At 41.3% G+C, this 11,966-nt stretch overlaps 1 protein-coding gene, 1 long non-coding RNA gene and 1 pseudogene across 2 annotated transcripts; 2 read left to right on the forward strand and 1 right to left on the reverse strand.

The window, feature by feature from the left end:
* The first annotated feature begins 2,637 nt into the window (after window positions 1-2,637).
* LOC146496621 (nanos homolog 1 pseudogene) lies at window positions 2,638-4,921 on the forward strand (annotated as a pseudogene).
* Window positions 4,922-7,408: 2,487 nt separating this feature from the next.
* neff2 (neuronal intermediate filament family member 2) lies at window positions 7,409-10,395 on the forward strand. The gene is made up of 3 exons (XM_085142421.1): window positions 7,409-8,568; window positions 9,029-9,153; window positions 9,289-10,395. The coding sequence occupies exons 1-3, from the start codon at window positions 7,561-7,563 to the stop codon at window positions 9,347-9,349; spliced, it is 1,194 nt and encodes a 397-aa protein (XP_084998547.1). The 5' UTR covers window positions 7,409-7,560; the 3' UTR covers window positions 9,350-10,395.
* LOC146496623 (uncharacterized) lies at window positions 10,182-11,884 on the reverse strand. Its single transcript, XR_014871035.1, has 2 exons — window positions 11,487-11,884; window positions 10,182-11,047 (listed from the first exon to the last, which is right to left on the reverse strand). It is a non-coding gene; the product is annotated as an uncharacterized LOC146496623 (long non-coding RNA).
* Between the last annotated feature and the right edge of the window lie 82 nt (window positions 11,885-11,966).

Below are 11,966 nucleotides of genomic sequence, written 5' to 3' on the forward strand. Positions count from 1 at the left end.
GTAGTGTGAGTCTGAAATGAAATCTTCTAATGTAAAAATAAATAAATGCATTTCATATTCATTATCAATACTTCCTTTGTTGCTGCCAAACACGTTTTGCATTAAGAATAATAAAGGGTAGGCCCAAAGCAGCAGAGCCACATGTCATATTGGCCCCCGCGCAATTCATCCATTGTGATATGGCAGCCATTCATCTTTTAAATGCTCTCTCATGATTTCCTTTGTGCATGCAGAGCTGGAGGTGACCTTGAAAAGAGACCATGTGGTGTATTCTGATGATAATTTATTCTCACATACAAGAAACTGTCTCGCTAACATGATTTTCTTCATGCTTTTGCGCCGTCTTACACTCACTGGAAACTTTTGCAGCAGCAGCGAATGTAATCGCTTTTAAAAGAAGCCTTCCCAGGATTTATAGGCCCGTGCAAATTTTGGATGCACGCATATTTTCTTGAAGATTTTGGCATGATTTCGAATGAAACTCACCCCCACCCCCTTTTGTGACCCAAATACAGGTCTTATTCCACAATATATATTCCCAGCGGCTGAACATGAACCTATAAACAAGCACATTTATAAGGCGCACCAAAGTGGCTTACAAAACGATGCCGTTTCTGTTTTCCTGTAAACGAATCGCAGAATCATATCCACAGACTAAGTCTTAATCTGCAGCAGACCATTACGGGTTTTATTTCATCAATGAAAACCACCACAGTCAGAAAATTAATCTGAGCTCCAATTTGAAAATATAAGACATGCAAATGACTTCTGTCTGTTTCACTGTCCTTAATATTTCACTTGAGGGTGTGACAAAAATAGTAACACTGTCATTGTCCCAGCAGTCGGGCCAGTTATCAAGCTCTTTTTTTGGGCGCCCTCCTTACAGGGCTTTGACTGACACACACACACACACACACACGCACACACACACACACACACACACACACACACAGATGTGGCACACTCCGTTTTAATGCATATTAATGAAGTTAAACGGCCTGCTACAGGGACGAGACAATGGAGCAGAGGAGGAGTGGTTGTGAGCACCAAGCCGTGGGCTCAGGGGAAGCAGAACATGTGCAGCTTCATGCAGAAGTGACAGGTTCATCATCGGTGAAGGATGGAATCTGCTACAGTGGTCAAGCACAAGATGTTTTTTGTGTGTGTGCGCTCAAAGGTCACTGGTTCTTGAGGCGTTACATCACTATGTCCTACACTTTTTGAATTTTCCTAGTTCCACTATGTGGCACTCTTTTATTTTTTGTCTCTTCAGCTACTGATGTATCCCCAACTCATTCAAACTAGAAAGTTATTGTCATTAAAGTTGTATAAGGCATTGCAAAAAACAAACTTTTGGGACTTTTAGTCTAAGGAACAAGCATTAAATCAATTCTCATATGCACAAAAGAAGAGGTTTTGGTTGCTGTAGCGATTCCTCTATCCATATTGGTTATAAGACTCATTCATAATGTGATTCCAGTATGAGATATGGTAGGACAAAGTCTAATATGACCTATTCTTTAAGACACATCATAATCTATTGTTCAGGGCTTGTGACCTCCCTCCCTCCCTAAATCAAAGAGTTCCTACTTGTGAGACCTTGTGACAGTTTTGGCATCTTTGTGACTTTTACTTTTCAGGCTATGTTATATTGATATTAACAAGCCTAGATTCACAAGATGAAGATTAAAAAAGAAGCTAAACAAATATCTTATTTAATGTCATCAAAAGTGCAATAGAGCGCAGATGGAAAATTCAACCCTCCTGCCACGATTCTGTGGCTGTGAAGGAGACAAATCTGAGAAAATAAGTCAAGTCTGCTGTGCTGAACTGAGTCTTTAAGAATGAAAATATAAGCATGTATCATTCAAATGTAAGGCGGTTTGTCGATTGGTGTGACACAAACAAGGCGAGATTATTCTTATGACTCTTGTGTTGTCCTCGGGATTCCCATATACTTGTTTGCCATTCACCTAGGGGTCATTTTTGACCCGAGGACAACACAAGGGATTTATGATGCTGGTCTGAGCAGCACTGTTACTAAAAACCAACCAACCTACACAAATCCAGTTTGACAAATATCACAATATCTGCATGGATAACAACTTCACCAGGCTGCACTGTAAATCTTTGGTCAGAAAGATCATTCACGCTGTTTAGAACCACAATCTGTACTCTCGGTGTGAACTGCTACCATCAGGAGGATGATACAGAATTCTGCAGTGCAGAATGATTTTTTAAGAACTCCTCTGACCCTCTATCACGTAAAATTTTAAAAAGCAGCTTAGAAAAAGTTGTGGAAACAAAAAATACACTGGAAGACAGGTCAAATCCACTCTGATCTATCTATCTATCTATCTATCTATCTATACTAAAAAGCGAAGGGGGGAAAGTAAATTGACAAGATGTCATAAAACCAGTCACATCTTGACGGTAAGTTCAACAGAGTAACAGCTGATTTCTTTCAAACCCAACCAACAGGGTTACTTACTTTATTTTAACACAAAGAGATTTCGGTGCTAATCGTCATATTATGGGAGGGGAAATGATTTCCTAGCTCAGTCACTCCCTGCTCTGTAGACCCTCCTATGGGGCCACAGAGAAAATCAACTTGAACCAAACCACGCCCCCGTGTTTTATTCTGGGCACTTTAACAGCGCCTGCATGCTCAATGTTCTGCAAAGTAGACCCAGCAGGAGCAGAGAGAGGAACCATCCACTGGATCCTCATGCTGACAGCCATCCAATCCAAAACGCCAATTCACTAGTGTGGACGTTAAACTGTGACAGGATGGATTTCTTAGACCGCGGTTACCTGGACGCGCGGTCTCCTTATGATTACACCTTTAATTTTTGGAACGACTACCTCGGGCTGTCGACACTTGTCGCCAAAAATAAGATCAACAGTCCGCCCTTCAGCCCTAACTCTATAACCGAGTCCCTTAAAGCGACTTTGGGACTGGAGGACGATTCCCCGGTTTGCTCCTGCGTAATTGGGCACGGCAGGGACACCAACGACGGACCCTTGGACTGCTACTGCGCGGCCCCGAGCTCCCCACCGATCTCCATCTATGATCTCAAAGAGCGCATCTCGCTTCTCAGGCCATACGAACACCTCTCTAGTGATTCGCAGCTGGGAGACAGAGATTCCCCCTCGTACAAGGGAAGCTTCTCTGGCTTCGACCTGCTCGCCATGGACCGAAGACGCAAACAGGCTCAGAGGGGCAAACCGGAGCCCAAAGTGTGCGTCTTCTGTCGGAATAACGGCGCACCAGAGGAAGTTTACGGCACCCATATCCTGAAGACAGTGGACGGCAGAGTGCTTTGCCCCATCCTCCGGGCGTACACCTGCCCCCTCTGCAGTGCCAACGGTGACAATGCGCACACCATCAAGTACTGCCCGCTTTCTAAAGACCAGCCGAGCCAGAGAGTGGCAAAGGGGGGCAGAGCGATTGGCAAACGGCTGAAAATCTTCTGAGCCAGCAGATGAAGTTAATGACGTTTGAGTGGCACTGTCTGAAATTACTAATGTCTATGGCAGTAAAATCGCTCCATTTGACGCACAAGACAAGTCTGGAAAAAGAAAGAAACGATCTGAAGAAATAAGATTTCTATTCTTCTTTTTTTTTTCCGTTTTGTACATGTAACAGCTTCATTTCCAATGTTTCTGTCTATACTGTAACTGTGGGCACATAGTTTACACTTGGACGCACTGCGCGTAATATAACCCCCAGCACTCTTTAAAGACTTGGTGATTGAAAAAATGAACCAAAGTACTGTACAGATCGACCTGTGAATGATCGCCTTCATGCTATAATCAGAAGTTGCTGTGTTTCAAGTAACACAGTGCCAGTGCAAACAGCCCAGAGTATGTCAGCGGGCTGCTCTTGCCAACATAAATGAATATGCAGCACTCCTGATATGAGGTGAATGTTTAGTCCCACAGCCCATTGGCCCCATGGATGTAAGAAGTGTGTCAGGTCGTGCAAGAGATGCAAGATCTACTTCTTTATGTCCTGCACATGTTTTTTCTCCCTTCCTTGATATCTATGTTTTCTACCAAAGGAATACACTTTTTGTATTGCAACTTAGCCTAAAGGTAAATTTCTGTAGTTTATACGTCGCTCCTGTCTGATATTCTTTATGTGATTTCGTGTAAATAGGTATCTTACACATTTCAAGTGAATGTAAACCACTGGAAGTGAGATCTGACTTTCATTTCTGTCATATAGTTCAAGTACACACACTGACTTGTTTTTGTTTTGTTTTTTAAACGTGGAAATGTGCACCTGCAATTCTTGTAAACGTACAAACGATTTTAGCAATGAAAAGCCTGACATTCCAAAGTCTATCTGTCAACTAAAATGTTTTATGTACTTATTTTTACCTTATGTACCACTGGGAAATATATTCGCTGTAAATGACCTCTGAATAAACATGGAATTTGCAGATTTCTTTGACTGTACGAGACTCGCTGACACGATCGTGATTATGGTAGCTGTAGGCAGAGCCTGCAGCAGGTGATGACAGCATCTTAAGTTGAGCGTATGCTGTCAAAGGTAAGTGGGGAAATACATTTATTCACAAAACTATTTCATCTGGAACCATCTACAGCTGCCACACTGGCATGCAGTGCAACTGCGCCACCTAGTGCTCAAAGCCTTGAACACTTGAATGCAGATATCACTAAAAACGTTTTTAAATCTTTAGACAAAACTTTAAGTCATTCTTTCTCTTTTTATTTTTTACATTTATGGTCTATGTGTATCTTTTAAAGTCCGCTCTGGTTGATAACATTTTTTAAGCGCTAATCTTATTACAGAAACCCCCTAAAATCTTCATTCAGATGAGTATGTTATTGTTTTTCACATCCGCCAAGTAGGTCATGTGACCGGCTCAGTTTTTTGCCTAAGCATCTTTTTATTCATAGAATTTGTAAAAAATAAAATAAAATAAAATAAAATCGGAGTTTCAATCTGAGTTTTGATCCAGGAATTTTTTAAGGGATTTATTATTATTTATGAGGTAAAGTTATATCTTATCTTATATGTACAGGTAATATTGTCACAAATACATAAAATTAAAAAAAAAAAAGACGTTGTCTTGATGTTCTCAAGAAAATATTCCCAGCTAATCTGGATCCAGATATCCTACTGGATCTAAGTTCATGTGTGGTGTGGAGGAATGCACTCTAGGACTGGTCTTTATTGCTTAAGTGACAACTTTAAATATGGAATTCACCCTTCCACACCTGAACCATGAAAGATTTCCCAAAAAATCTTTGGGGGGGGGGGGGGGGGGGTGCATGTGATATCATGCCATGGTTGCGGAAGCAGATAATATCACTTCACGCTCCACTGGTCACGGCAGATGGTTGGACGTCCCTGAGCCTGGTTCTGCTTGAGGTGTCTTCCTGTTAAATAAGAGATTTTCCTTCCCACTGTTGCCAAGTGCTTGCTCATTGGGCGTTTGATTATTATGTTTTCTTCTTTCTAGGTCTTTACCTTACAAAAACACCTAGAGGCGACTGTTGTTGTGACAACTGAATTATATAATATCATTAATGGCTGTGTTCAAACATCTCAGTGAGACATGACAGGACACAGAAACAAAAGCAGCATACGGAGTCTGTTATTAAATGGTTTACATTTTAAAGCCTTATGTTTTCTTCTAAATCAAGACTATATTTTGTTCAGGATTATTCACAGACCCTTTTAGCCGGGAGCATTTTCATTGCAAAGAAAGTGCAAAGAATTACAGCTGAATTACAGAAACTCCAAAATAAAACTTGTGCAGTAAAAGTCTATAGATTTCTGTAATAACTGTCACATATTTTATGAAAGATATTGGCAGTAACATTTTTGATATATAATGTTGTTTTTACAAATCAATTTGAATTGAGCTAACGCACTGACCACAGCAGAGACTTAGAAATTTAACACATTTTGCTTCTCTCTAATATAATAACTCTTATGCATTTCACACAGAAAAATGTAAAACAACAATCCAATAGCCTCTATTGGGGACTACAGTAAACTACAACGTTACCAATAATGTTACTTCCATGCAGTCTAAAGGCCGAATGCTGCCACCTAGTGGCACCGTGTAGCTTATCAGTGTTTTTTAAGGTTTGAACACAAGTTAAAATGTGATGTTTAAAATACTCATAAAAGCACCGAAAAAAAAGAGTTTTCCACCTAATAAAAAAACTTTAATATAAGCAATAAAGTATGGTACTTCATTCTCAAAATGTTTTGTGAGTATCTTGCCTTTAACAGGACGCTGGATGGATTCTCAAAGTTGTAACAGAGTTGTCTTTTTTTAAATATTTTGCAGACCTTGCTGACATCTGTAGAAACATTTGCTGTGAAAAACAGAGTAAAGTGTTTTCTTTAATGGCCAACAAACATGAGCAGGAATTGTAACCATTCACTAGATCAGCCTGATGCCTCTTTTTAAGTAAATACTAAAGCTGATTAGGCATAAACTCTGACTCATCTCTGAGTGTTAAACAGCCGGAGGGTTTCTGTGTGTCAGCACATACAGATACTGTAGCACTTTCTTCTTCAGTGGTGTCTCCCACGCGCACTGTCAGAGTCATGACAGCTGAAGAACATCCCTGACTCATCAGTTTGCAATCTAATTAGATCAAACAGATATGTCTAAAGACACTCTGGAAATAAAAGCAGTATAAGGGTATTGTAGGAGGGTGTATATCTACCAAAGATCTTTCACAGCAACAGCACAGATGGCAGTTAAAGACGACAATCTAGAGGAAACGTGAATAAGTAATTGTTTGTTAAATATCTCAAAAAGCAATAAACCAACAATGAACCATGTGTTCAGTTCCTATTATTTATTTATTGTAAATGTAGTACACGTCCACCACAAATCCATCTGATGTCATCTATGTATTAATCTCTGTAGTAATTATTAAATATTGTTCCCTGGAGCATTAAATGCTTTAAATGCCTGTCTGTTCCTTATGGTATATGCACTTATTCTCTCTATTACTGTACTATTGATTTTCTCTGACTGGGTTGGGGAGAAGTCTTTGTTTCAAGTCCTTTTCATATATTCTATCCCGGGTTTCTTTTATATTTAATCTAATCAAGTACCCTGCTTGATAATGCAATTGAGTCTGTGCTGAGTGTATAAAGTAAAGTCAAATACCACCTTTGGGAATTTATAGAGGGATAACAATGATCGATTTCAATGCTATTTTGGAGCACATTAAATAAAAATCTGCCCTACTGCACATTCACTGCCTGCTGTGGCTGAAAGTGAATCTCCAAACCAAGCTGCTCTCGCTTCACTGCAGCAGCCTGCTATTGGCCTGGTGAATGCTGACAGCGCTGATGTTTCTCTGTGTTGGAGGGGGGGAGCAACGTGACTCTATAAAAGCTCAGGATCTGCAGCATCACTGAACTGGTGCAGTGCAAAAGCGCTCACTCATCCACACCGATGGTGTGCAGAACAAGGGGGACATAAAAAAAAAACCTTCTGAAACATACATTTCCTTTTCTCAAAGAAACAAAAAAATCCACAACAAAACTTCATCATGAGCTACGATTCCTTCTTCTCCACCCGCCGCCCTTGGGACAGCTACAAAGGCTCCCGAACCACCACCAAATCCTCCATGTCTTCATCTCTCTACCCTTCTTCACGAGCTCCTCCATCTGGTAAGAGGATCCTAAGGACCTCCTCCTCTTCCTATCCAGATGGATCTCAGAGGATGAACCTGGCTCAAGCCAGCTCTCTAAACACAGAGCTGCTGGGCCTGCGCTCCCAGGAGAGGGCACAGCTTGTGGACCTGAATGACCGATTCGCCACCTACATTGAGAAGGTGAGGCACCTCGAGCTGCAGAACCGAGCCCTACTGGCTGAACTAGATGCGCTGAGGAGGCGGCAGAACGATCCGTCCCGTCTGCAGGCGCTCTATGAAGGTGAGGCACGGAGTCTGAGGGCCATGATTGACTCAGAGAATGGGGAGAAGATGAGGATGGAGGCAGAGAAGGACTACCTGCGCGATGTGTATGAGCAGATGAAGGAGCGCTATGAGGAGGAGGCACAGCGGCGCATGGATGCCGAGGAGGCCCTGCAGACGGCCAAAGAGGAGGCGAGCAGGGCCGTGGTCTACAACTGTGATGCAGAAGCCACTGTGTCCTCCCTGTGCGATGAGATGGTGTTCCTGAAGAAAGTCTTTGCAGAGGAGCAAGCAGAGCTGCAGGCCCAGCTGCAGGTGGCCAACATCAGCATAGACATGGAGGTGTCCCGGCCTGATCTGTCCACCGCGCTGCGAGACATCAGGGCTCAGTACGAGCGGCTGGCGCACAAGAACATGCAGGCCGCCGAGGAGTGGTACCAGAGCAAGTTTGCAAGCGTGGCAGAGATGGCCAGCAAAAACAACGAGGCCGTGCACGCCATCCGGGAGGAGACCATGGAGTACCGGAGACTGCTCCAGTCCCGCTCCTCGGAGATCGAGGCACTCCGGAATGTCATCGAATCCCTGAATAAGCAACTGGAAGATCTGGAAGAAACACAGGCGAAGGAGGTGGAAAAGTACCAGGTGAGGCAAAGAACCAGGGAAATTAGAGCCTGCATAGGGAGAATGGAGCTCCGATATGCATTTTAGTTTCAGACTTACAGCCTTCTTCCTTTGGCTATTTTTAGAGTCTTTCTTCTGAAATAGTGCTGCAGAGAACTGAAAAGGTGGTGTTTACACGGTTAACCAGTACAGCTAAAATGAGAGGAAGCTCAGAAAGCAGCAAGAAGAAATAAAGTTTCTTTCATGTACAGGATGACATGTAGATATATTCTCTGCAGCAGCGAACCCTCCCTGTGCTCTACTGCACAGCAGGAAATAATGACAGGCTCACAGTTCAGGTGAACGTCTGCAAAGTTAAAGTCGAAACAAACTGGGAGAGCACACCAAAGCAGCTACTCTTGCTTACCATTGTCCTGCTTGAAGCAGACTGTTGCTAACTGTGACACTTAAACTGAGCTGAAGTGTTTTTTTACTCTTACAGATGAGGATAAGTGAGCTGGAGCGCAATATTGCTGAAGCTAAGCAGGAGATGGCGCGCTACCTGAGAGAGTACCAAGACCTTCTCAATGTGAAGATGGCCCTTGACATTGAAATAGCAGCATACAGGTGACACACACCCTTCTTCCTGCTCATCTACACCAACAGTGTTTGTTTTCAGTAAAGTTTCATGATCTTTTCTCTTACTTTATCTTAATTTAAAGACATAAACAGTAAACAATCTGTTTTCCTTTACTTTCACAGGAAACTCCTGGAGGGGGAGGAGATTCGTCTGGCGTACCCTTCCCTTCCTGCTCTAAATTAAAACCCTAAATGCCACCGACCCTGGCATAAATCGAGTATATCTTCTTACCCGTTCATCTTTAAGATGAGCATCCTGAGAATTCCTCCCTAACATGACCTCTCTCCCTCTTTCATGCTCTTCCCTTCGCTTTCCCCGCAAAATTTATTTCATCTTTACCCAAAAAATCCCAAACTACAAATCAAAGCTCAACTTTCTCAAGACCGCTGTGCCCTTGTGCTAAACAAGAGGTCCACCAGAAGTCCCCCTTCTTCTACACACATTCTGACACTACACATCAAGTAGAAGGCAAACTGCGAAGGGCAGAGTGGCTGCACTGCATTAGTTACACGTCTGCGTTGGACAGCAGCGTTGTTTTGGTGGAGCTCCTCTCAGTCAGACACGTATGACATTCAAGACAACAGTAGAGTTAACCATCTGACCTTTCCGAACCCTCGTTGTGCAAACACCTGACCAATTGTTTGTTAACGAGGATGTAAAAAACCCAACCTATAACTCTCAGTGCTTGGATTTTATATGTGTTTGAGCTGATTTTCCTCAAGGAACTCTTCCAATCAATGAATGTCCTGCATCCCTGGTTTTGTAGTAGTAGTAGTTGTATTAGTAGTCAGTGAACCAGTAACCTTAAAATTTTCTTTTCATTATGTTATCGACTCATTTGTGTCCTTTTTAGTTTGTCTTCCTCTGCATTGACGTCTCACAAAAGCTGTAAGTAACAAATCAGAGTGAATTTGGGCCTTCCTACTTTTCAGCAAAAACCAATCTGGACATTTAAATGCTGCAGAAGACTAATTGTTACTGGTTCCACCTTATGATCACGTACTGTGTCTTTGAGTCTAACTACACTAGATTTTTTTTTTGTCCTGTAAGTTCATTCCCAGCTAACCAGTGAAGCCGAAAGATAACGGCAGGAGCTCCTTGTTGTTTGTCTGCTGATCGTAGATCTATGTGGTGCTTTACATCTGTGAAAGTAATACAAAGTCTGCACCTGTAACTGGTGTACATGTAACAGCCGGCAACAAGCTGAATAAACATATAACTCACCTGCAGCACGTGTCATATTTTTTGGTTTCATTTCACACATTTAAAGATGTTTAGGAGACAAAAAGCCAAAGCACACACCCTGACATCAATGCAGCCTAATTTTAGCTCCAGATGCAAGTAAATAAACTTACCTGTTAGGCGTTAGCAGTTGAATGACACCTTCTAATGTCCAAAATACATATTAAAGTTAAAAAACTTTCAATCACCAATTTACAAAGCTCATCATCATTCCTTAGTAACACAAATGTGTCCAAAATAATGTCTCATTCAATCATATTTGGGGTTTTGTCAAATATTAAAGACATTCTGGGAAATTAGAAAATAAAATGTGCAGGAACGATAAAATAATTGCAACTACCATTTGATACCTGAGACCAGATTTGTTTTTTTTATTTGTGTTTAAGGCTGCTGTAAATATCCTATGTGAAAATCCCATATAACAGTAACAATGGTGCCATTTTGCTGTTTAAGATTGCATTCCCACACAGTTTCTTTTTACTTGCAGCGCTCAATGTCACCGACCGACACACAGCGGCACTGCACCATTTCCCATCATTCCATGCTGCTGGTAAGGCGTCTCTACCTGTAATGTGGTGATATATTGCCTCAGCAGGATCATCAGTCACCGGTCTGACATCAGGCGTCAAGCTGCTCAACCTTGAAAGAAAGAAGAAGAATCACGAAGACAACAAATGTATACATACAGCTATATTTCCTCTTAAGCGGGCTGAACTAATGAAGCTATTGCCTAAAAAGCTTTCAAAATACACATCAAAATTTGTTTCTTTCAATGTAAAGAAGCTTAACTACACATTTAATCTCTCAGATCTTTTTAAAGGTGTAATTTCAATAATACTTCCTGCAGTAAATCAAAGAAACATGTCAGCTGGGTTCACTGGGCTTACACTTTAAAGGAAATAAAGAAATGTAGGACAATTATTTGTGAATTCACAGAAACAATTCCATTACTTTTTAACAACTAGGAATTTCTATTGTAAATAGTGAATAGGAAGGAACGTTTCTGTTATTAAAATGAATACCACGAACAGAAAAACTAATTTTCTTGTAATTAACCTTTATCCAGTAGTCTACTTACTCTGGTGTATGACAGGTCATAAGTTATCTCTTCTTCAGTAAAAACACTAAAACCAAAAACTTAAAATACAGTTTAAGGTTCACCATAAATGGCCTCCTCCTCTGAAAGTTCCACATTTTCCACAAAGCTATCCACGGGCCGGACTGGACACTTTGGAGGGCTCTTTTTGTCTATTTGACACCTCCTCTGATTTATAATTATTCACAATTATTAATTGAAATACTCCACAAACGTGAAATTATTATCCCACTGAAAATGTCAATCCGACAGATATCAATAAAATAATATAAAATATTTTTCGTAGAAATGGCTTTACTCTTGTGTCTCACATTTAATATAATTAGAAAAAAACGTGTATTACGCTGTTTAAACTAGTTTGTTATCTTGATAACTATTGATAGCTTATTCTGTACCTACCTACTTTTGCTAACCTCCAGGAGGCAGTCAAGCACGCGCAGCTCGTTCTTTGCTAATCACTTC

The sequence above is a fragment of the Neolamprologus multifasciatus genome, chromosome 19 (assembly GCF_963576455.1).
Source record: "Neolamprologus multifasciatus chromosome 19, fNeoMul1.2, whole genome shotgun sequence".
NCBI classification, from domain to species: Eukaryota; Metazoa; Chordata; class Actinopteri; order Cichliformes; family Cichlidae; genus Neolamprologus; species Neolamprologus multifasciatus.